Below are 26,654 nucleotides of genomic sequence, written 5' to 3'. Positions count from 1 at the left end.
GCCTTTCCTGCAACCTGCTACTTACTTTAGCTGTTCTTCTATTTATCCTTTCTAATTGCCATTCTTTACCATTTATTCTGCCCTCACACTATTATTTGTACACCTTCCTGGGAGATCTCATCCCTAAATCTGATACCCTTTTGGTGCTCCTCAACTTTGCCATATGACTCTAGGGGCCATTTCTTCCTTAAAATTCTTTCCTTCCTTGTCTTTTATGATAATGTCATTTTGTTTCTCCTCCTTTGATTGTTCCTTGTATCTTTGTTGCTTCTGCTTCTTGCCACTTAAGTGAATTTCTCCTAAGATTCCTCTCCTTGTTCCTCATCATTCTTCTCTTTTGTTGATATTATTCACTCCATACTTTAACTGTTACCACTATGCAAAACACTACCAAATCTGAATGTTTTATTTCTATCTACTGTAGCTTTGGTTTGCATTGCCATATAGCTTCTGGACATTTCTACTTGGTTAGATAGAATCATGTGTAAAACCTATGCCATTATCTCTGCCCAAACTACTTCCATCTACTGACTTCCCTATTCTCCTGGCTCAAAAGCTCAGCTTCATACTTGGCTCTTCCCTTTTTCTCCTCTCTCATATTCAGATGGTTCTGAATTCCTGTCATTCCCTTTGTAATGTTTTTCACCTTTTTTCAGTACAGGATCTTTAATTTATTTAAAATGTTGTTTGTAAAATATATCTTTTATTTTTGAATGGCATTGATCTCTTTTCCAAGCTTCCTTCTCTGGGTCATTCTGCATACCATTGCAGTATTAATCCTCCTAAAGTAAAACTTTGGTATTACTGCCTCAGTTTTTTGCTTCTCATTCATTGCATATAGGATAAAATCCAAACTCTCTTAGTCTTGACTTTCAAGAGCAGACAAGGGATATTCTCTCTATGGGGTGAGAAGGTAAATGTTTTTATTGATTTCCATTTGATGAATAAAACTAAGAGGAGTTAAGGCCTTCCCCTCCTTATGACAATGATTGGCATATTTTGGGGAAAATAAAAATATCTAAAGCCAGATGATGACTAGATGTAGAGGAAAGAACAAAATTGGCAGGAGGAAGCAGGATCATTGTTTAATAATAATTTTAGGGATTTTTTCTTTTTTTTTTTAATAGACCCAATCTGGAGAAAAAAATAATTTTGGGAGTAACCTTAGTAGTAGGAGATTTTTGTTGTTGTTATTGTTCATTTACTAGATTTTTTCTCTTTTTTTTGGTCCCTTGACAACCAGTACAACTTGTTTTAATTTTAGCATCCATTCTGCATTGCTGAGCAAACCAAATTGATTAACATTTTTATCAATGGTTTCCTTTTACTGACTAGTAGCTCATGAATGAATTTCAAGGGAATAGTTCCAGTGGGCAGTTCCAGTGGGCAGAAGAACCCCACAATGAATGTGTCAAGGTGTGTCTTCCTTTTTCCTCTCTCTGCTTAAATTCCATGCCTTCATTTGTTATTCCTGAAGTACCCAATTTAACTTCAGTGTATCACCTACTTGTTGGAGTGAGAAATTGTTTTGTAGCTTTAAAGTAGTGTTATAATTAGAAAAGTTATCATTTGCTTACTACTTCTTTCTCCCCAAAGAATTAAGGTATAGTGGGGTAGGCATATATTTGCTTTTCATCCTAATGCTTTAAAGATAATGCAGATTTGCAGATGTAGCATTAACTTTTCAGACAAGAGGCCAACAGATTTAGGATAAATAATAGTTGCTATTTGGGAAAGGTTTAATTTTTTAATCTTTTGAAATTGTCTGAGTTTGTTTACTCTGTATAAGCTGTGAGAAACCTTTCACTTAGGGGTACAAAATCTCAAGGGAATTCTATTATGATATAATGTGATTTGGTGATTCTTCATCTTCTTTGCTAACTAGGAGATTAGTTTGATCCAGATAGGTAAAGTGGAAGTAAGAAGCTCTATAATTCTTTGTAATGTAGCTATGTATGGGCTCAGATGGCAGCAAAACTGTTTTCTTTTCTGGAAGTTGTTAGAAAGGCCAACTTTTACTAGTGGTAATTTTCCAGGAAACTGTCTTAAGATAAATAAGAGTGCTGTCCATATACTGACACTATACAATGGCTTTGGGACCTTTCCCAAACACCCCCCCCCCCCCCCGCTCCCCTTTAGGGGGTTTCCATATTCTTGGCCTAAAAATATTAATTGAAAAAATTTACAGATTTTCTGAAAGTATACCTGAATGATGGTAGTGGTGCAGAGTGGGAGAAGAGGAAAGAAGAAGTAATTTTGTGTGTGTGTGTGTGTGTGTGTGTGTGTGTGTATGTGTATATATAAAAATAGATAGACAGAGGCTGTAACTTTCAAATTGCCCCTTCTTCAGATAGGTGCACCTATCCATAAATGGGTGATAATTCATAGTCACAAAGTGCCTTTCTCAAAATTTCCTTGTGAAGATATTCTAAGAATGATTTATCCCCATTTTACAGATTAAGACACCTATTCAGAGAGTAAAGTAAGTTGGCTGGGATGACAGAACACACTAAATACCAGTGCTAGGATAAGAGCCTAGGTTTCATCGGATACCCGATTGTATTACTTTTTCCAATATTCATGTTGCCTTTTAGTCCCTATACAATTAGTGGAACATTTAAGTTCACCTAAAACTTTTGAGACAGTTATTTCTGATTTAAGATAATTTAAGCTTTTTAAAGAAACTTTACGTGAACTTTTTTTCCCACAAGTGGAGGCAGGTACATTTTTGTATCCTATTCAAAGTGTATTTATATTTTTATGAGTTTGGGTGGGTCCTATGCAATCAAATTTGCTCTGAGAACTGGCCCCACAACTAGGAAGTCCTGCCTCTGGGTGCATCATTTTCCTTTTCTTTATTTTAGGAAACTCTTAAGACTAAGTTACAGAGAAGGTGTTAACCTTCAATGGTAAAAGGAGTTTTCTTATTTGAAACTTATCTGTCGTAATGAAATTACAGGTCTGGTCTAGTTCCTACCTTTATCTGTACGTATATAGATAAACATATAAAATAGTAATAGGCTAGGTGATGTTTTGAATGGGTGCTAGACTTGGAGGAAGGTACACCTGAGTTAATATCCTCCCTCTGACTCTTTAGTAGCTGAGAAATCCTGGGCAAGCTACTTAAGTCTCTCTCAGCCCCAATTTCCTCATCTGTAAAAGAGAGCAAATAAGAGAACTTACCTCACTGGGTTGTGAGGATCAAACATTTTGTAAATAATGGCTGTGATTTTTACAAATTCATTTGCAATACAGGTTTCTTTGTGTTTATCAGCTTTTATCGTATTGAAAAATTTAAGAGAAGCTACAAAAGCTTCTTGCTACCGTTTGAACTGGACATTCTGCCCTGCAGGGTTATTTAGCACTTAGAGATACTTATCTCGAATGTCAAAATCTCAGAATTTCAGAGTTTGGAAGTACCTCAGAGGTTGTTAAGTCCTGTCTTTGCCTCAACAAGAATCCCTTCTTAAGGCAGCTTATTCTGCTTTTGAAAAGTTCTGATTTTAAGTAAAAACTTCCCTAACATCAAGTCTAAATCAAACTCTTTACAACTTAAAACTTTCATATATTGTTCTTACTAATTCAGCGATCCGTGGCTGAATGGAAAATGTCTAATTGCTCTTCCACTTGACAGCCCTTTAATACTTAAATGATAGTTATCCCCTCCCCTTCACATTCTTTTAGCAGCTTGTCTGTTTCTTGACTTTGTCCAAATTACACATGACCTTCTTAAAACGTGGTATCCAGAACTGAACACAGTACAAGTATGGTCTAATTGGGGCAGAGCTCAGAAAGACTGTAACCTCTTTTGCCTTAGATAGTATGCCTCTGAGGATTCAGTTAGTATTTTGGCTGCTATAATCATGGTGTGAATTCATTGAGTTTGTAAATGCCTAAATCTTTTTCACAAGAACTACTATCTAGTTATATCTCCTCTATCTTGAATGTATGAAGTTGATTATTTAATCCATTGTAATACTTTGCATTTATTCTTAAAAAAATTTAACTAGATTTGGCCCAACATTCCAGGCTATTTGAGATGTTTTTAAATTCTGCTTATTATTAATTATGTTGGTTATCTCTTCTAGCTTTGTGTTAATTTTAAATTTGGTAAGCATACCATCTTTGTCTTCAAAGTATTGGTAAAAATGGAAGATAGAAATGCTTTTTAAGACCTACTTCCTAGGTTTGCTTTGAGTGTCAAAAGATAAAATGTATATTTTGCAAATTTCAAAGCACCATTTAGATGTTAGCTATTGATACAGGGTGCTGTTCAGGTTGTAATTACTCGGTGAAGCCTTTCATTGTTTGGTAATGCTCTCCCTTCGCCAAATAAAATATTTATTTATCTATTTTTATGTTGCAACCCACAGTAAGTAATGCTGTTAAAAAGGAAAGATGATTAGTATAATGTTACCTGTTCTTTTTTTGTTACATTAAAAAAACACAATAGACACTTCTGTATGTGTACTCAAAGAATCCTAGCCACTACCAGCGCAAAATTTAATTACTGAAAACAGGTGGAGGGAAAGCCAAGATAGAAGACTGAAGAGGTTTGGAAAAGCTGCTGTGGTGAAAGTGAATTTATTGGGGATGTGTAAAAAGGGCAGCTAGACAGAGGCTTGGTATATAGTCCTGGAGTCAGGAAATCTGAGTTCATATCTGACCTCAGACACTTACTTAGGCTGTGTGACCCTGGGCAAGTTATTAATCCTGTTTGTGACCCTGCCAGTAACTTAACCTCAGTTTCCTCTGTAAAATAAGGTAGAGAAGGAAATGGCAAGCCACTCCAGTATCTTTGCCAAGAAAACTCCAAATGGGGTTGCAGAGTCAGACATGATTGAACAACAAAACAGATTACCTTGCCACAGTGAGGGGGCCAATTGAAATTATGTATATTTGTAATGGACCCAATCTGAAGTTTTGAGATTTTCTCTAGCTTCTTTTCAGCACTTGAACATAAGAAAAGGTATTGGATGTTGTAAATGATCCAGAGCTTGGTCTCGGCAGGACAAGGTCAGTGATAAGACTTGAAAGGACGGTGTAGAGTTGAACTGGTTCACCAAGGGGTCAAGATGTAGAAGGGAGAAGAGTGTAGCCAGTGCAGAGGTGACGAATGAGAAAGGGCTTAGGAATTAGGAGGATTGAGGGTCACCATGAAGATGAAGACCAAAGTTAGACAGTATCATATTGTTTTAAGTAATATGCTGAAAATAGAAGTTTTGACATAAATTTTGGAATGTCAGTTACTGCATTATACCTTTAAGGACTATTGGCGATATGTAGGATTGCTCGTTCGTATAATTAAATGATCCTACGTGGCTATTCTAATGCAGTTATTAGGAATGCATTTTGTAGTCATTTCCCTGTCAGCTATGTGGTGCCTTGGCCCACAAGGCTGTATGACCCTGGGCAAGTCCTAACTTGTTTGCCTCAGTTTCTTCAACTGTAAAATGGGGGTAATAACACAACTTCTAATGGTTGTTGTGAGTATCAAATGTTTAGCACAATGCCTAGTGCGTGGTAGGTGCTTGTATGTGTATGTGTTTACACACATGCATATATACACGAGTGCTTAATTCTTATTCCTCTTTTGGTGTTACTCTTCTTCCCTCTTTTTTTCTGGTAGAATGTAAACTCTTTGAGTATAGGGACCAATTTATTTGCTTAATTTAACTTGTTAACTCAGTGTGAGGTGAATTGTATTGCTTTTAAAGTGTCTTCCTCTAGCAGTATCCAGCCAGCTCACTTTACTGTCTGCTGCTAATCTATGAATTGGGAAATTAAATAACGAACCTGTTAATAATAATTATAATAGCTACCATTTATGTAGTGCTTTACAAATATCTCATTTGATCTTTAGATCATCTTAGGAGGTGGGTGCTATTTTTATTCCCATTTTACAGATAAGGAAACTGAGGCAAACAGGCTAAGTGACTTGCTTAGCTAGGGTCACAGAGCTGGTAAGTGAGGCCATATTGAACTCTGATCTTTCTGGTTCCAGGTTCAGGGCTCTATCTACTTTGATGCTTAGCTGCCTCAGGTGTTAGACCTTGAATTACTACCTGAAGGGTTATCTTGGGAGTAAAATGCTCTGCTAAATAACTACTTACTAGTAAACCGAATAGAGATTGAAGCTTTAAGATGTTAAATGACTTGCCTAGAGTCGTGTAGCTAATAAGTGAGGAGGATTTGAACTTAAGTCTCCTGACTTCCAAGACCAGGATACACATTATATGTAAACGTTGTCCCTGTTGGTAGGGTTCCTTGTTTTATGTTCCTACTGAGTAGGCATTGGTAACCTGTAGTTTGGTGATAAAGGAAGTCTAGGAAATTAATTTTTTAATAGAGCCTAAAGTGAAACTTTCTCATTTTCTTTTCTGCACCTTCTCTAATCTACCCAGCGACTTTGCCTTTCTTTCTGCCTGTCCATATCTCCCATATCCACATTCAGGCCAGGCTTACCTTCTCTGAAATGATTTTTATTTCAAAATTGCCCCTATCTGCTCTACCCTTTAATCAAAACTCAAGGGAAATCTTATCAAGGTATTAGACAATAGGTGATTATAGTCACATAGCAATAAGTTATCTCTGATGAATGAATTTTAACTCTCCTAAGACTTACTTGAATTTTGAAGCAGAACCTGTTCCAAATGAATTAGTTGTGAAATGTCATACGCGTCTCGACCAGTTTCTTCTTAGCAACCTCACTTTGCCACTCTATACTAAACAAAACTCTTTATTAGTTCTATACCCCTTAGCAACAGTGACTGGGCTTGTGATTTTATTGATTTAAGGGAACTTCTGGATAGTAAGCCACCTCTATTAGTATAATTCAGTTCATTCTTTGCCATCTGTATCCTTAGAAAGTTGTCTGGACAGCATTGAAAGCTTTACTGACTTGCCCAGGGTCATACAGCCATTATATGTCAGAGGCCAGTATTCTCCTACAACGTATTGCTTCTCATTGCTTATTAAATAAAATATAAACTCCTTAGTCTGGCATTGAAGGTCCAACTCAGCCCAGCTCAATCCAACCAGCTTCTACTATGTTCAAAGCACTGTGCAAAATAAAAAAAGAAACATCCTCTGCCCCTAAGGAGCTTGCATTTCTGTGGTGGGAATAAAATGAAGTATATTCATGACACTTTGGGAACAGAGTGTAAGCACCAACTGCTAAGAGAATCAGGAAAAACATCCCATAGGAGATGGAGACAGTGAGGACAATAATACTAGCTAGCATTCATATAGTGCTTTAATGTTCACAAAGCACTTAACAGTTCTCTCATTTTAGTTTCGCCACAGCCCTGGGAAGGTGAAACTGAAACAAATAGTTTAAAATGGCTTGCTCAGGATCTTAGAGCTAGTAAGTGTCTCAGGTGGTGAGAAAGTTTTATTCAAAGCTGTATGCTTTTGTGAAGACATGGAGGCAGGAGATAGAGTACATGGGGAAGAGGAACTTTAGGTAGGCCAGCTTGGCTGAAATTTGGAGTAACTAGGGTCTTTTGGCTTCCTAGTCAACTGTGCTTCTACCAAATAGAACCACTGACCCAAGTCTTCCCTCCTTCCTCATCCTGCTCATGATGTCCCTCATGCTGGGAATGGAGAATATGGCTTTTTTTTCCTCCTCTCCTTTTCCCTCCACTTAAGGCTTGACTACATTGGCCCTCTCATTTAGAGAGGGAGGAAGAATGGAGTGTTGGGTTGAGGTAGAACAAGGAAGGCCTCTTGCAAGAGGCAGCACCTTAAAAACAGCTCTGAAAACGTTTCAGGCATAGGTGGCAGCTTGTGCAAAGGCAGAAATAGAAGATTGTATGTTTACTGAAATGTTTAGTTGAAAAGAAGGGAAATCTATAGGTTTGGCAAAATTTCGTAATTACAACTTGTTGGTGGCTCTCAAACTAAAAGTTTTGTTGATAGGGGAAATGAAATATATTAGCAAAATTTTAGGCTTATTCTTACAGTATTTTATTTAAATATTCTTTTTTAAAAATGGTAGATCACACTTTAGTGCTTTATAAAATATTCAACTACTAATTAAATATGTTTGGTAGCAGGTTTTGACCTAAACTTTTAATGTCTGTAGTTAGAATTTTAAGTTAACCCCTCTGAAACTTAGGTTTCATCTCTACTTTTTCTATTAACTAAACATAGCTTTAGGTTGGAATGCTTTGTGGTGTATGAGAAACAATTTCCTTCCCTTCAGAAAACTTAGAACTGAATTTCATGTTCATCATTTAACACCTTTTTTGTGGTTTTAAAAAATTAACAAATGTTAATATAGTATTCTATTAAAGTTAAAAAATTCAACAGCTTCATTGTATTGATAGCTTGCCCCTGGGATCATTTAGTCAACAAACACTTACTAAGTTCTTACTGTATGCCAGGCACTGTAATAAACATTGGGGATACAAAGATAGCCAAAAGTCAAGGAACCTACATTCTAACGAGGTGAGACAACACATAAAGAAATGTTGGAATGGGGAGAGTAGTGCCCACACTTGAGGCAGAAATGAAATCCTTCAGCTTGGTGGGAAATGATGAGATGACTGCCCTGGGGCCCCTCCTTAAATAGAGGATCTGGAGTGATCTCTTAACTGTCTTCCCTTCTCTAAGCAGAGAGGGGTAGGGGTCCTGAGATGAGGAAGAAGTCAAATGAAATAAACAGGTAGGAAATGATGGAGATGAGTTGACAGTAGTGAGGTAAAAGCTTAGAGCACTAAGAAAGACAAGTTAAGAAAGTGAAATTAATGATTATAGAAATTTCTTAGTTTAAAATAAAATGGATATCATGAAATTTTATAAATTGTTTGAAACTTAGAAAATGTACTTTAGATGTTAAAATCCATTTGTCTTAGTAAGGTAGCTTAAATGATACTAAAAATATCACTGAACCCAGAGAGGTTAAATGATTTGTCTAAGGTCACAAAAATAGTAAATGATAGAGATGGAGTTTTAAACCATTTTTCTGACCTCAAATCTAGTGTTCTTTTAGGGTGTGTGTAACTTGGTGAGAAGAACTAAGTCTCAACATACAATGATTCTGAAAAAATTTACATCTTCAATCCTGATACTCAAGGCCAATTACCAGATTAGATTAGAAATCAGGATTGTCTATATCTAAAATACTTGTACTGTATTCTGAGTTGCATAGCTATACTGACTTTCTCATACTGTGAATAATACAACTACTTGTGTTTGTCTATTCTACATTTTAAATGTGCTATACTAATCTAGTTCTCCTGTTTCATTATGAGTTACTCATTATAGCAAGATCGTATTTTAAACTTTATACTTCAGAACTTCACATGGTTTTTGCACAGTAGGATCTTAATACATTCTTTTTATTGAATAATACAAATTGTTGGGAGTGGGAGCATTAAACGTCATACTAAGTGACTTGGATTAGCTAAAATTGTTAATAAGGGAAGAGCAACATTGATAAACTTTCTCTCCTTTAACTTTTATTTACTATTCCCCCAAATGAAAAATATTATTTGTTGTTATAGTCTTATCATATTGTGGAGTTTTTCCAAACTTTGTAAGATAAGTCCTGTTTCCTGACTGAAAAAGAGGACCAAGATGGAGATTTTCCCAATAGTCTTCAAAATGGCTTTTTAGGCTAATGTTAACTTAACCCAAGGGTTTTGCTCACAAGGAGACAAAATTTCAAGATAATATATTCTATGCTTTATACATACATTTCAAAATAATATTTTAAAATGAAAGTATGACGTAATCCAGTGATGTATCAGGGCAGGAAAGGTTTGTTGTTTTTTTTTTTTTTTAATTTTCCTAAACTGTGTTCCATGGACATCCTGAAAAATGCAGACATTTATGGATATGGAAAACCAAACCTCATTTTAGTGAATACCTAGAACAGAGATTGGAAACCTTACAGAAATGTAATGCCAAGTTTCTGAATCGAACACACTTCTGTTTTGTTGAAATATGATCCCTGTTTTTTGTGATTCATTTGGGACCTACCTTTTAATTTCTTAATTACTTGGTCCAGATTGTTTTCTTCTTTATTTTCTGATATTTACATGGTATCTTAGGGGAAACAACAAAAATAATTGGGGCATGTTTAATTTGAAATGCCTGGGGGAAAGAGGGAGGGCCGGACATGATAGGAGGAACAACCAAGAATTGATGTGAGATGTTACACACATAGGCTCCTCAAAACAACTCTGTTGAAATAGCCCCTACAGTATATGTCTTCGTTTTATGTATGTAACTGAGGCTCAGAGAGGTATATGTATAATGTATAATTAGACAATTAGCATATATTAAGCACTTACTGCTATGTCCCAGCTACTGTGCAGGTAATACAAAAACAAAAGTGAAACAGCTCCTGTCGTCAGGGAGCTTACTATTAGGGAAGACAATATGTATTCAAGTAAATATAAAGCACATACAAGGTAAAAACAAAAATAGTTTGGGGGGAGGGGCACTAATGTGAAGATTCAGATAAGGCCTCATGTAGAAGGTGGCATTTGAGTTTACCTTTAAAAGGAACTAAGAATATTAAGAGGTAAGGAGAGAGCACAATTCCAAGTACAGAGGTAGGATAATCTATATCTGTAGGAGGTGGAGTTACTAGTCTAGGAAACGGAGGGGTGATTTGGCTAAACTCTGGTGTACATAAAGGAGAGTAATGATTAATAATATGAGAAGGTAGGACCGTAATTTCAGCCACTCCCCCACCACCACACTCCTCTTTTACAGATGAGGAAATTGAGATTCAGAAGTTAAGTGACTTACCTAAGGTCCCAGAGCTAGTAAAGTATCTGAGACAGGGCTTCACCCCAGGTCTTCCTTCTCAGCCTAATAGTCTACCATAGTGCCTCAGGAGCCAGATTGTGAAGGGTTTTAAATACCGAATAGGAACTTTACCTTCCTGACTCCACACTAACGTCTGTTTCCATCACATACTGCTTGCTATTTTACTAAGGAAATGGGAATTTTGAAAGGGATGGGGAGAAAAAAGGGCGTTCAAGGCAATCTCTGGGGTTCATAGGCTAAAGAGCTAGGAGTCTTAGAGATCATCTAGTCCAGGAGTTCCTAATCTTTTTTGTGTCACAGATCCTAGAAGCAATCTGGTGAAGAGTATTAGGACCTATTACAGATATTGTTGTTAAGTGAATAAAATAAGTAGGATGACAAAAGAAGCTAATTACATTGAAATGCAGTTATCAAAATACATTTTTTTAAAAAGTTCACGGTCTCCTTTGCTTAGAGAGAATGTAGTAAATTCGGTATTTTGATTGTCCTACTTGTTTGTCTCCTGAATTTCTTTTTCTGTACATTTTAGCATAAGGCTACAGTGAACTACTTCTTTTTAAAGACATCCTTATTGTTAGCACACACCCTCCTTCTCTCTTCCCAATTTAAAGTACAATTCTGAGTTTTAGGAAGGACATTGATAGATTAGAGAGTTTGCAGAGATGAATGACTAGGGTGATTAAAGGCCTTGAGGTCATATGGTTTAAGGAACTGGATATACTTAGCCTGGTGAAGAGATGTCTTGGGAACCTTGTAACTGTCATCAAGTATTTGGAGGGCTGTTATGTGGAAGGTGTATTAGATGGTTTCTGTAAGGTGTTTTTCTATTTTATGGTCACTTGTAATGCCAAACAGGGTGGGACTTTTTGCTGTTTTTTGTTTTGGAATGCTTCTCAGCACTAAGGCAATCAAGTGCCTTTGAATCAAGAGTCCTTGATTGAATCGGAAGTCCTTGATGACCTGCTTAAGCCATGGGAAGGCCTAGGTCATATGGGTTTGAGTGGCATGGTTATGATATCCTCTGACCCTGAAGAAGTGTGTATATATGCTCTGAGGTTAGCATTTTGCTTGGGGGCTTACTCACTGGAAGAGTGTTGGTGTGGAGACTCTGAGTAGCAGTTAAGGAGCCAGCTGCCCCTCACCCCATCCCCACTTTGAAAACCCAGATGTTGGTGCTTCTCTCTGGTAGCTATGTGTATGTATTGCTATGGTTAGACAGAAGCCTGTCAATTTGTGTTATTTGCTCTGTTTATATAATTTCTGTTTGTGTTTTCTCTGAAGTTAAAGTTGCTGACTTTTTCCCCTGAATTAAGTGAATGATATGTGTATGTTTGATTAAAGTTGCTATGGTAAACCCCTTAATGTTGCTTTCCTTAGAAAAGGAGATCAAAGAACCTGTACTAGCAGCCCTCCTGTGTGCTGCTGTTAGTGGCCTTACACAGCCACAGTAGCTACAAGTAACATGGTTGTTACATCAGTTAACATTAATAACGTGTTTGTTGAGTAGTACACACATATTTCAGGGAATGTTTGTATGATTTTGATATATCCATGGGAGACAACTTGTAGAAGGAGAGTCTTTAAGGTTGTATTTTCCTCTCCTGATTCATAGGCTTTAAAAAATTTTTTTATTCATTTTGAACTTAAAAAAAAGACCAAAAAAGAGAGTATTTTCATGTATGTAGCACAACGTAAAAAGAGTAGTCAATATAAAACCATGAATTTCCATTTCATACCGTTTTTTTTTAAAAACTTAAAAAAAGAAAAAAACTAATAAAAACTGTAAATTGTTTTTAAAGCTTACTTGCTTTTCTGTGCTTCCGTCTAAATTTTCTTTTGTTCTCTGCTGTGCCCATTTTATTTTTTTTCCCTACCTCTCTCCCCACCCCACTCCAGAGAAGGCTACCATTAGACACAGAAATGTATATATGTATGTATGTGTGTGTGTGTATGTAAAACCATACTATACATGATTTTATTTACCAGTTCTTTGTGTGAATGTGGATAGCATCTTCCTTCATAGGTCCTTTTTAGTTGATTTGAGTAACGACCTAGTCATTTGAAGTTGTTTTTGGAACAGTATTGTTGTTATTGTGTACAGGGTTCAGTTGGTTCTGCTTGTTTTACTTTTAATTATTTCTTGCATGTCTTTACATGTTTTTCTAAAATTAATTAGCTCATCATTTCTTCTAGCACAGTACTACTATTCCATCACAATCATATACCACTGGGGCAGGTAGGTGGTGCAGTGAGTAGAGCACTGGTCCTGGAGTCAGGAGGACCTGAGTTCAAATCCAACCTCGGATACTTGACACACTTACTAGATGTGTGACCTTGGTCAAGTCACTTAACCCCAATTGCCCTGCCTTCCTCCCTCAACAAAACAATCATACACCATAGCTTGTTTAGCCATTCCCACATTGACTGGCATCCCCTTAATTCTCAGTTCTTTGCCACCACAAAGGGAACTGCTATAAATATTTTAGAACATTTAAGTTCTTTTCCTTTTTCCCCAATCCGTTTGGGAAACAGACCTAATAGTAGTATTTCTGGACCAAAGGGTAGACACCGTTTTATACCTCTTTGGGCCATAATTCCAGATGGCTCTCCAAAATGGTTGGATTAATTCACAGTTCCACTAACTGATGAATTAGTGTCCCAATTTTACCACATCTCCTCAAACGTTTATTGCTTTCTCCTTCTATCATTTTAGCCAATCTGATAAGTGTAAGATAATATCTCCAGGTTGTTTTAATTTGCATTTTTCTAATTTGTAGGGATTTTAGAGAATTTTTTGAATAAGACTATATATAGTTTTGATTTTTTTCATTGAAAAACTGCCTACTTACATCCTTTGATCATTTATCCAAATGGGTGGGGAATAACTTGTATTCTTACAAATTTGAGAGAGTTCGTTATATATTTGAGATGTGAGACTTTTATTGTATAAGCTATCTATAGAATTTTTCTCTCAATTTTCTGTTTTCCTTCCAATCTTGGCTACATTGGATTTTACAAAATCTTTTTAATTAAATGTAACAGAAATTATCCGTTTTATACCTCATAATGCTCTCTACGTCTTGTTTATTCCTTGTTCTCCTATGTTTCATGGTCTTTGAGTTTTGTTATGTCTCCCTTTATATCTAGGTCTTGTATCCATTTTGACCTTATCTTGGTAAATGGTGTAAGATAATGCATTGTCTGTGCCCAATTAGCTTTCCCAACAATTTTTGCCAAGTAATGAATTCTTATCACAAAAGCTTAAGGCTTTACATTTGTCAAAACACAAGGTCACTATAATAATTTACTACTGTATATTGTGTGTCTACTCTGTTCCATTGTTCTCTCTTTGTTTCTTACCCAGTGCCAGATAGTTTTGAAAATTGTATTTGTATAGTTTAAGATCTAGTACTACTAAACTTCCTTCCTTTACATTTTTCATTAATTTCTTTGATATTCTTGAACTTCTGATCTTCCAAATGAATTTTGTTACTATTTTTTCTAGTACAGTAAAATAATTTTTTTTGTTAATTTAATGGGGATGGCGTTGAATAAATAGATTAGTTTAAGTGAAATTGTCATTTTTATTATGTTGGTGCTGCATACTCATGAAATACTGTTATTTCTCCAGTTATTTAAATCTGATTTTATTTGCATCAAGAGTCTCATGTGATGTTCATGTAAGGGTTTGTTTTGGTAGCTATATTCCCAGGTATTTTATACTGTCTGAGTGCTTTTAAAAATAGACAATAAACATAGTAAAATTCTTGGTTTCTTTGAAACTTTGAGTGAATTGTGTGACTGTGAAGATGTGGTCTGCTATAGAAGATCGTTTATGAAATACTGCTTTGCCTTCAGTATATTGGTAAATTTTCATAACAATTTTGTAGAAATGGGAGATTAGGCATGTAAATTGCTATTGCTATTTTCTTAATCCCTTTTTGGTGGGGGGGAAATAAGCATTTATATAACACTATGTACCAGCCATTGTGCTATAAATGCTTTACAAATAATACCTTATTTGATCCTCACAACAACCCTATCTGGTAGGTGCTGTTTTTATTCTCATTTTAAAATTGAGGAAATGGAGGCAAAGGTTATGACTTGACCAGGGTCACTGCAGGTATTGAGTGTTTGGTGTCAAATTTGAACTCGGGTCTTCCTGACTCCAGACCCAGCTCCCTTTTTTGCTGATAAGGTTCATGATTTTTTTCCCCTTTAAATGACCTTAGGATGATCTGGATAGTCTTAGCAGGTTTTCTCTAAACTTGTTTCTGTTCATCACTTTTTTTTTTTTTGTGGAATTTTTGTGTGAAGTTGCATTTATTCCAGCCTGTGTCTGACCAAGAAATCTTTGATAACATCAACATGAGTTATGACATACATTCCCACTAGTCCCAGAGCCCAGGAATTTTGAGTTGACCATTTAAAAAGACTGCCCTCTTAAAAAGCCTACACTCAGTTCCATTTTATTGTCTTCCATAAGTGGATGATGCAGATCTATATATCAAACCCATGTCTCTCCTGAGTTCAAGCTTTGAATCACTAACTAAAGGGGACATTTCTTACTGCATCCTAAATTCAACATATCCAAAGCAGAAATGGTATCTTTTCCTCCAACCCAACTGTCTTTCAGATTTCATCATTATTATTGTTGAGGTAACCACTGTCCTCCCAGTCACTCAGGTCCATAACCTTGGCATCATCCTTGACTTCTTACTTTCATACTAAGTCATTTGCCAGATCTTGTCAATTCTATCTCCACAGCATGTCTCAGGTACATCACATTCTCTCCACTCAAAACAGCCACCATCCTGTTCAGTCCCTTATTACTCCCTTCCATGAACTCTGGTTCAACTGTAGTGGCCTCCTTGCATTTCCTCATACATTTGATCTTCTAGCTATACCTCTAAAGGCACTGGCTGTCTCTAATGCCTGGAATGCTCTCTCCTTGCTCACTTTTTGGAGTCCCTGTTTTTCTTTAAAACTTGGCTCAAGCACCACTTTTTATATGAAGCCTTTCTTGATTAACGTCACCTCCTCCCCTAGTTGCTAATTCCTCCCTTCCCAAAACTACCTTTTTTTTTCTTTTTAGTGTATAGTCTGCATATCTTTGTTAATGTTGTTCTCCACCCCCCCTAACCTTACCCCCCCCCCCTTTTTTTAGAATGTAAGCTCCTTGAGAATACTGACTGCCCGACTTTTGTCTTTAGATTTCCAGCACTTAGCAGTTAGCACAGTGCCTGGAACATAGTAACATAGGTTCCCAGAGTGGGCCAGGGAGAGATGGTAGTAGCCTTGGGTGCAATTGGGGGTTGTTGAATAAAAATAAAGGGGCTGTTGGAAGCATAAGGAAAGACGAGAATATAAGAGAATTTTGAAAAACTGTTTCATCTGTTGTGTAACAGTTTAAATTGTAGTGATTACATCATTTTCCAAATAAACACACAATGCAAATTATAACTGACAGGTCTTAACAAGCAAGTGTTGGCAGGCAAGTGTGTTGAGCATTGTTGGGAAGTCTAGCATGCATTGACAGGAATATGTGCATGTAATGGCTTGTTTGCAATATGATACCATAAATTGCATCATCAAAATTTCAATACAGGAAAACCCCCCACAAATTTACAGTACTTTTAAGATGCATCATTAAAAATATATTTTTTTAAAGTTGTACAAATAAAAAACATCATTAAAGGGTTAAAGAAAGTAGATTGGGGGGGGGAGTGCTGAGTAATTTTTTTTTAAAGGAGGTGGTAAGCCAAAAAGTTTGGGAACCTCTGATAGTAAGTTGGTATTTAATAAATGCTTGTTGATAGATGTCAACTCCATGGGTCACCTTTAACCCATCAGAAGGTTCAAGGATAGTTGTCATGGGTATGTGTGCGATTATGCCACAAAGCTATTAACTCATTTTCCCTGTGGCCTCTTACCTACTGTTTACATCTGATCTCTCGAATTGAGGTGTTTATTTAAAATTCAGAATTTATTTATAAATAAAACTTAAAATCCAAATCTACCCCTTTCCTCCCACAAAAACAAAACAAAACAAAACAACTTTTAATTTAAAACACCAACACACTCTCACATATGTAAAATCTCCACCCACCTCCATTAATCCTGTTTTGCCTTCTAGAGTCAAGGTTGAGTTTCTTCTATATAGTAGTCTTTTATTAAAATTTTTAAATTCATTTTTAGTTTTATATCAACCAGTAAATCTGCAGGCATTTATTAAAACACCTACTGTATGCCAGGTGCTGCTAAAATTGGGGATACAAGTCTAAGACTAAAGAGGGAGACAGCACACATATAAAATATGTACAGAAGGCATATAAAGAAGCTTTAAAAAAGGTAGTTGAGGAGGAAAAGGAAGTAGCAATTGGGGGTGGGTAGGAATGCCTTTATTTAGAAGATGGTATTTAAATTATGTCTTGAAGGAAAGGACAGAATGCTTATTTGGAATATCTTTTCCTTCTTCCTCCCCTACCAGAGAGTGATCTTTTGTAGCAAAGTAATGAAAAAAGAGAAAAAATGGTTCAGCAAAACCAATTGACATGTCAGCCAAGTTTGACAATATATGTAATATTACACAACCATAATCTCTTTAGAGAAAGGAGTAAGTGGGACATTTTTTCAGCTCATATTGTTGTTCAAGCTTCTTGGTCATTATAATTACAAGATTCATTTTTGGGGGGCAGGAAGTTTCTTTCCATATGCATCCCTGTCTTTGTGTAATGTGTAATTGTGTAGTTATTTTCCTTCTGCTCTCAGTTCATATAAGTGTGAGCATGCATGTTACTTTTGGAATAGAGATGGATAGTTGAGCAAAACAGATTACTGCATTAGTCATGTCCAAGAAATATCTCTTATTTTGCACCCTGAAGCCATCACTTCTCGTGAGGAGTGGGTAGTTTGGTGTAGTAGAAAGAACTCTGGACTTGGAGTCAGGAAAAAGTTAGATTGTAAGTCCACCTCCAATGCTTAGTAGGCAGCCAGCTGTTGAATAGAGTGCAGGGCCTGGCCCAGACACCTATGCTAGTTTTGTGACCCTAAGGAAGTAATTTAACCTCTGTTTGCTTCAGTTTCTTCAACTGTAAAATGTGGATAGTAATAGTACCTACTTTACAGGGTTATTGTGAGGATCAAATGAGATAATATTTCTAAGAAGTGCTTAGCACAGAACCTGGTACATAGTAGGCACTTAATGAATGCTTATTCTCTTTCCCTAGCTGTGTGACTTTGGGAGAGTCATTTAATATTTTTGATCTTTATTGCATCTGCAAAGTGGAAATTAATAGTAATTGTCAGAGTAAAATAATGTATGAAAAGGACTTTGTTAATCTTAAAACTAGTCAACTATCATTGTGAAAAATGTGCAAAGATGATGATTGTTTATCAGACTAACTTATTGGAGGATTGGAAACGCAAATAGACTGATTTACAAAAATACTCTTTATTGAAGTAGATAATTATAGTTGTGTGCTTTTTATTTCAGGTTGGTGTTTAATACAGGAAATTAATTTCTGAAACTGTAAAAAAAAAAAGTCAATGGCAAAATAGGATTTGTTATATAAAAATTTACCTAAAACTATTCAGATGCACATCTTATTTATTAGATGTGAAATCAAGCAGTACTGCGTAGTGAGTTTAAGAAGGTAAAACTTTTAATTACTAGACTACCAGCTGATTGGCCTATTTTGTGCACAAAGATCAGCACCACATTACTATTGAGGCCCCTTCTAACCTTTAGGATGTAGCCACATAATAAAAAAAAAAGTAAATTCTGTTCCACGAGCATTGGCCAGTTTTCAAAAAGGTAATTTTTTTTAAAAAAATTATTTGCTATTAATATTTATCTTCCTCACTTAGCAGGCTCCTCTCTCTTCCCCGAGTTGATCTGACCAACTCTGGTTGCTTGATGCTCCACAGCATTTTAATCCCTTACTGTGTCCTGTTCCTTGTTCTTACATTTTTGAATGAATCCTTTCTAATCTCATTTGGACAGCAATACTCTACCTCAAGTTTGATTTCTATCATTTTGTGATATATTTAATTACAAAGGAAAATAGTATATCCATCACAAGTGCTAAATAGATAACAATTCAGTGCTACTCATTGGTACTGATCTCAGTCCAAGCTAGTTTTAGCTTGAATTCCGTCTGGAATTGGGGCATAGGTTTTTTGATGCAATATTGCAGTTTTTCTTGCACACTTGTCATTCTGGGAAGAAACAAACTCCTACCTTTGTCACCAATCTTTCCCACACCTAAGTCTTTCCCAGGATTGGATCTAAATGTTATATAACTTCCTTGTGGAATTTGTGGGAGTCTCTTGTACACCTTTTCAGAGCCAGACACTTGATCCCAATCCCGTAGCAAATTTGACCCTGACTTGGCTGCAGCATCTTTGTGGTTTCCAGTGGACTAAAGGTCAACTTCTTCAATCCACCAATACTTAAATTTGTGCCCTTAGATCTGAATTGGAAGCAGATTTTGATTAGCAAGCAGTTCTGGCTTACAAAGGAATTAACTGGTTATGGTTATGATAATCTGTTGATTAGAATCTTTGCTGCTTTGATTATTTAATTCCATTTATCATTCTATAATAATATGAAGGAATAGCAAAGTATAGTCCTTGGAGCTCAGGGAAATAATGAATTTATACACATTGGAAATGGATTTAGACTTTCTGGTGAGGTGATGTCTTATTTAAACTTTCTCACATGCTTTTCAATTCTATTTTGATTCCTCATTTCTTCTTAGGAATCCTTAGATTTTTTTTATTCGCATGTTGAGATCTTTTGTTTTCTTTTGTTTTTGTTTTTTTCAGTTGTTGGTCTTGATGATATTATGGATGAAGGAGTTGTTAAAGAAAGTGGTAATGATACCATTGATGAAGAAGAACTTATTTTGCCTAACAGAAATTTGAGGGACAAAGTGGAAGAAACTTCAGTCAGATCACCAAGAAAATCGCCTCGTTTAATGGCACAAGGTAATTTTCTGAGAAGACAGAGAGAGAGAGAGAGGGAGAGTCTGACTTAGTAAATGGGTATAATTTCCAAGAGAAAAATTTGTTAGGTTGTACACTTACTGGGGGGACAATGTTTGTTCAATGCCTCATAATTTATAAAGTTAACAATAACTTATTTTAATGATATGCTTTGTTTTTTTATTTTAGTTTCACTTAGTGTCATTTATATTTTTCAGTGATGAGTTGTTTATTATTGTATTATTGAGTAGGGAAACAAGTTATTTTAATTGCTATATGTGATTTTGAGGAAAAAAAGGGAAGTGATAATCTCTGATAATTATAATGTAGTTCCTTAATCTAGGTTTATAGTGTTATCAAAGGTATAGTTGGAGGATGAGATAGTGGTGCTGTTAACTTCCTTAATAACTAAATGACCAGTGAAAACACTGAAAATATTTTCTTCTTAATCTCTATAAACAAATTAGTGTGATTTGAAATAATGTAATACTAATATAACATTTCAGTAACTTCATTTATGGTTAGATTTATAAAACCTGGTACATAAAACATTAGAAATTGTTTTCATGATGGTAAAAATCTACAGTATATGTAATAAATGGATCATGCATTTATAGGAGGTTTAGTTGAAATCTTTCTGAGTTTATTTTTTAATTGACATACAAGTATTGAAGTTGAAAACTTTTTGTTGATTTTAATATTAAATGAAATTCTGTAGTTTGGAGTATGAGTTTCTAGGTAAACATAAAGAAAACAAAATTTCGTAATTTCTACTTTGATTCATATACAATAAAGTAGTTATCCAGAGCTAAATATTTGGCTTGAGAATTATATCTTTCAAGCCTTTCAGTTTTCTGATTTCTGGCCTTTTCACTGCTTGTTAGCGCTGCCACTAATGGGGCCATACAAATTAGGACAAAGAGAGGAGAGGAAAACACAGTTTTCTTCTTGTTGGTCATTCTATTATGGGGGAAAAATTGAAACTTTAGGTTAAAATTGGGTCTGGGGGATCATCTTTGATATTCACCTTTTTTTGATATTCCAGTTTTGGATCATGAAGAACTGGCATGATTCTTTTGACTAAATTAATTGCTCCACATTATGTATGGTCCCTGGAGTTTCCAACCTGGCTCTTTATGTATTTGTTACTAAACTTCTGGTATATACTCTTGGGGGAAATTGCATGTTTTGTAATAATAAAAGTAAAAAAAATTAATAGAAATTCAATGAGAATGGGTTATAGAGGTTGGCTCAGTCTAGTTGTGATGAGTGATTTTAATTTTTAAAAAATTTACTCTGAAATGATGGCTTTTTTACTTCATATGCTTTAGTATGTTCTGATTCCTTGTTCAAGTCAAGCAATGGGCTCATAGTATAGCATGCCCATTTTACTTGTTTATCATCATACCTTTTAAGAGTTAGAAGGCTGAATAAGACATCTTCTGTATTCAGATTCAGTTGTGGATTTTTGTACAGTCACAATTCTGAGAACTTTGAAAATAGAAAATTTCCTATAACAAGGCATCTCACCACCACAAGAAAACTTTTATCTAAAAGTACACTTTTGTTTTGAAAAATTAATAAGTGATTACAAATCCAAATATTTAGAAAAGTGACGTACCACATATAGTGCAGGTTTGTATTGAAATTAAATTAAACTTTAAAATAGCTAAGTTATTCTTATTTTGTTTTTTCCTGTGATAGAACAAGTACGAAGTTTGCGACAAAGCACTATAGCCAAGCGTTCAAATACAACACCTTTAACTAATTCAAAGAGAGCAGCTGTCAAGAATGCATCTGTACAAAAAACAGGACTCAGACAACTGGACAGGTGTCAAAATAAGGAAGACAGTGTTTGTACACCACCTAAACAAGAAGTTAGAAGGAGTGGTCGACATACTGGGTTAACAGAAGAGGTACCTGAAGTGTCAACGGTTTCGTCAAGTCATTCAGCATCATCACCTTGTCATGAACTTAAGGATGAAGCCAAACTAGATATTAAACATAAATGTCACAAGGGAGAAACCACTGTGCCATCCCATCCATTAACTACTCCTCACCTATCAGAGACTTGTAATCCTGAAGAAAAAGAAGAAAGTAAAACCAAGAGTGACAGTCCAGTATTTTTTAAGCTTTTAGATAAAGAAGAACTTGAACATAATGATCCTATCACCAATAAAACAGGTGAAACTAATCTCGAAGAAAAGGATTCTAGTGGAAGTATTGACCATACATCAAAGGAAACCTTAAAATTTTCCAGAGAGGTTGACCAAATGGAGGTGGCAGAGGCTGTTGCTACCTCATCTGATGTTGCTGCTTGTTCAACTCCAAACAATATAGAAAAGAACAGTGTGGTTCTATCCAGTTCTGTGGAGGAGATTACTGGAAGTAATGCAGAATTGCAGGATGCTATGAAAACTGCTGTTCAAGTTGTACCCTCACTTCAAGAAACTACAAACCTGTTGAGTAATCTTAAAGGAGCAGATACTAAAGTATCTGATGAACACTCAGATACCACAGAATTTACTGAAACTGATTTAAAGAGTGTAGATACTAATACTAATGAATCAGAAAACAGTGTTTTAGAAAACAGCATCTGTGGTCCTCCTGACCAAAGTCCACAACAGCATGCTGAAAACATTAAGATAGAATCTCATGAAATAGCAGAAATTCAAGATGACAGAAACAGCCAGTCCAGTAATATTTCTTCATTAGATTGTAAGAATGCTAAGTCCAAGAACACTAAATCTCTGATTCAGTCTAAGCAAAACATAGCTATGGGTACTCAAAAAAAAACTATTTCAGCAAAACAAGAAATTCAAAGCAAAACTAGAGTTGGAGTTAAAAGTATGAAAAGGAATGCTGAGGAATCTCAGCAAAATTTTCATAAGCCAGTTAAAGTTAGAAAAAAACAAGTTGATAAAAATGTGAAATCACAGAGTAGTGGTTCAGATAGCAAATCTGTGAAAACTCATACAACCGTGAAAAAAGGATCACAAGCTCAAAATTTAGCACAGACTCCTAAACTATTGACTCACTCTTTGAGTGACAAAATGCATGGCCACCCAGGTGGTTCTAAAGACTCTTACCATACGACTCCAGCCCATTCTAGACATTTGCAACATTCCAACCAGAAACAAATCCATAAGCAACAGCAGTTATCAGCAACAATGAAAACTAATAGTCACATAAAGGAAGATATAGAATATTTAGGTTTAGAACCTGTCAAAGAGGAGGATAAACTGAAAGTAAAAAAAACTGAGAAGAACCTTCAACCACGCCAAAGAAGAAGTAGTAAAAGCTTTTCTCTGGATGAACCTCCATTGTTCATCCCAGATAACATATCTACTGTAAAACGAGAAGGCTCAGAACACATCTCTTCATCTGAAAACAAATATATGTGGGCTCCCAGCAAGCAGTGTGGTTTTTGCAAAAAACCACATGGCAACAGGTGTGTGTGTGTATATGTGTGATGTGTACATTTTAAGAGAAAAAATGTTGTGGGTGGGGAATTGTGTGATAATTTGTTCCTTTATGTAAAAAGGAATACTTCTGAAGTTTTTGGCAAATCAGAAAAATTTAACTTGAATGTGTTAATAAAAAGACCAAGTTGATTGTATAAACTGCACATAGTTTTGCCATCTTAAAAGATTTTCTGAAAAGGTAATTATTACTACATCAATTTATATATAAATGTTTTGTTACAAACATTTAGGAAATGTTTTTTAGTTTCTAGGCATCGGAAAATTCATACTTAAAGACTCATCAGTTTATGAATGCTTTACCCTACATTTTTGTTTCATTTGGTTCAAAAATCATTAGTCAAAGAAGTATGTATGGAAATTCTAAACATTGTGTATCATTAAAAAGAGTTTGTGTAAAGTGAAACAACCATTTCCTAGGACAAGTATCATGTTTTATAAACACCAAATTTGAATTTTGTAATAAAATTTGTAATCACCCTGGCTGCTTAAAAAGTGTTTTGACAGCCTTTACATTGTCACCTTAATTTTCTTTGTAACGTGGAGTAGGGCAAATGTGTATTTTTTATTTAAATGCAATATTTTAAAAGTGTTCTTAAAAATTCTCTGAAATTTTAAGACATTGATTCTACTCTATCCATAGAATTCAGAACCCTTTAGTTTTATAGAATTGCTCCTTTAATAAATAACTTTTTTTTTAAAAGAAAAAGTATACAGAGATGAAGTTGAAACCAGAATATCATATTCATCATTTCAGGTTGCTGTTTGAACATCTATCAACAACACTAATACAATGCTACATTATAGAAAAATGCTGTATATTTGACTAGGAAACTATTTGACCTCTGGTCTTTTCCTGTTCTTTGGCATTAAAGTGATGTACTTACTTTCTCCATTATTCACAAATTACATCATGTGAACTTTTTTGGGAGCAAGGATTCAGTGATGTGGATATTAAAGACATAGTATTTTTACCTTTTACTACACATGAAGTTACATGTTAAAGAGACCCTTCTTTTATGATACCAGAATGCTGGAAATCTATTCGCTTTTCCCAAGCCATTTTGGGTCTTTTTTTTTTAATTTGTCAGGCTTTGCTTTTGAACAGTACATGACTTTTTCAAAATATTTAGTATAAAGGAAATTCTCGAAGTACAAATGAAACCCTTGTTAGAATACCCTGGTAAATTTGATTCCTGTAAAGGCTGATACACATCTCATTTATTGTTTCCATGTTAAAATTTTATTTTGGTAACAAGTTAAAGAGATGGCACAGTGGATAGAGTGCCAGGCCTGGTGCCAGGAAGAACCATCTTCCTGAGTTCATATCTGGCCTCGGACTTTTAACTAGTTGTATGACCCTGGGCGCAAGTCATGTAACCCTGTTTGCCTCAGTTTACTTATCTATAAAATGATCTGGAGAAGGAAATGGCAAACTACTCGAGTATCTTTGCCAAGAAAATCACAACAAATAGAGTCGCAAAGAATTGGATACGACTGGACCGACTGAACAACAAAAGAAGATAAAATGAGCTCTAGTGTTTGAGTTTATCATTATAGAGCTTTAGTATTGAAAAGATCTTTAAAAGTTATCCTGTTCAACCCCTGATCTGAGGGTGAAACTTCTCCGTAACAACTCCTCAGAGTTGCTCAGGGAGAATGGAGTATGAGGAGTGTCACACTAGTTTGAGTTCCTTAAATAAAACCTTACCACAGGATTGGTAGGTATAAGCATTTGTGTATTTTTTTAATAGGTTCTCATTTCCATTATTTTTACACCTCCCCCTTCCCCCATTCAGGGTCTAAGCTTTATTATAATTTTTGCTATGGAAACACTTGTAACCATGACAACTAAAATGAACTACTCTCTCCTTTGGCTATTTTATTGAGCTGATACAAACTGAATTTTTAACAGGGCTACTAAATTTCCATTTCATCTGTCCTAACATTGACTTAGTGTAGGTGACAAAGGACTTACGACTGATTTATATAGACTTATATAGAAATTCACTTAGCTAAGAGCTTATTTTGGAAGCACATTTCAAGCATTTAGTTTTTATTAAAAAGAACAAACTGATTAATATTTTGCGACTACGTAAGAAATCGGTTGTTCTGGTGGATTTCCTTGGCATATAATCAATTTACTTATAAAAATGCCATTGCCCTTTTCACTGATGCCATTGAACTTGTTTGGGCAAATCTGGAGATAATTTTTATTTACTTTCTCTAATGCATTTTTCTCTCCATTTATATTACCATTCTTTTTTGTGTTGAGTGGTTTCTATGAAACATTTTCCTAATGTTAGCACTGGTGGACACCAGCTGTCTTCCAGAAATAAATTTTATCTAACTGTAGTTAAACAAATGGAATTGTGAAGGAAATTTATTTGTACTAGAAAAGTTAACTATTTTTGAAGGTCCTCCCAAGCAGAGTTTTCTTTTTAACATTAGGTTTTAAATATTTACATTTTGTTTTTAGGAGTGAAGTAGCTTAACTCTGTTGTGTATTTTGTCATTTGACATAGTAAAATAAGTGATAATGTGTACACCATGATATGGTTGTTTTGAGATGTTTACATTTTCTAGCTTTTTGACATGGAATTATTTTTTCATCTTGCAAAAAATTTGGTTAATTCTATAAGCGAGCATGTTTAGAGTAATCCATGAATCCTTCCTCTATTCCTCTGGAAAAATTTTGTCTCTGTGATCTGTCTTCAGTTTCTTGACCCTTCTGCAGATGAACAGTAGATAAAATCCAGAAAATACTCTTACAAAAAATGAATTCATACTATGATAACAGGAAAACCAGTTCTTTGAATTGCGACCCTTTATATCTAAAGATAAACTTTTTATTAGTTGGTTCGGATTCTTTCCAGGATTCCTTTTTAAATTCTAAGATAATTTTTCTCTAGAGAGTTGCTCATTAAATAACTTTACAAAAATGAAGAAGCTGTATTTCTGTAAACTGAAATAATATACATTAAAATTAGTATATTATAAAATTGAATTAAAATGGTTCAGAATATATTTATGGCTACACTGGAATATCACAGAATTTGGCATGATAGAGATAAACACTTAGCTAAGGTTGTGACATTAGAAGCACCAAAAAAAAATCTAATATGAAACCAGGATATCAAATGCTGCACCATTGTTAAAATGATAATCCTAGGTGCTTTTCTTCGCTTCCTTTTCTCTTCCCCTTTAAAAAAGTTGGAATGTAAAAGAATTAAACATAATGATCATTTTTCCCCTCTCCCTACTCCCCAAATCCAGGACTTTGAAGAAACGTGAATACTATTTTTATTTGACCCTTCTTTGTGACATAGGAAGTTAAGTTTAATTTCAAAAACACAAAGCTAAGATTCAGATTCTTAATTGGATTCAAAACAGCCTCGT

General features: G+C 35.2%; 1 protein-coding gene across 4 annotated transcripts in view; it reads left to right on the top strand.

Annotated features, from left to right (window-relative positions):
- The window catches only part of PHF3 (PHD finger protein 3), a 98,867-nt gene that overhangs the window by 28,625 nt on the left and 43,588 nt on the right, over nucleotides 1–26,654 (top strand). For 3 of the 4 annotated variants that reach the window (XM_036769454.1, XM_036769456.1, XM_036769455.1), the window contains 2 exons: nucleotides 19,615–19,776; nucleotides 21,478–23,224. In XM_036769454.1, the coding sequence (XP_036625349.1) occupies nucleotides 19,615–19,776; nucleotides 21,478–23,224 (1,909 nt within the window). Of the gene's footprint in view, nucleotides 1–19,614; nucleotides 19,777–21,477; nucleotides 23,225–26,654 lie in introns of those variants that run through there. The other variant, XM_036769458.1, reaches the window with a different exon arrangement.

This window comes from Trichosurus vulpecula, chromosome 7 (genome assembly GCF_011100635.1).
Source record: "Trichosurus vulpecula isolate mTriVul1 chromosome 7, mTriVul1.pri, whole genome shotgun sequence".
Taxonomy (NCBI): domain Eukaryota; kingdom Metazoa; phylum Chordata; class Mammalia; order Diprotodontia; family Phalangeridae; genus Trichosurus; species Trichosurus vulpecula.
The sequence above is the reverse complement of the archived record's forward strand: the minus strand, read 5'-3'. Positions and strand labels throughout refer to the sequence as shown.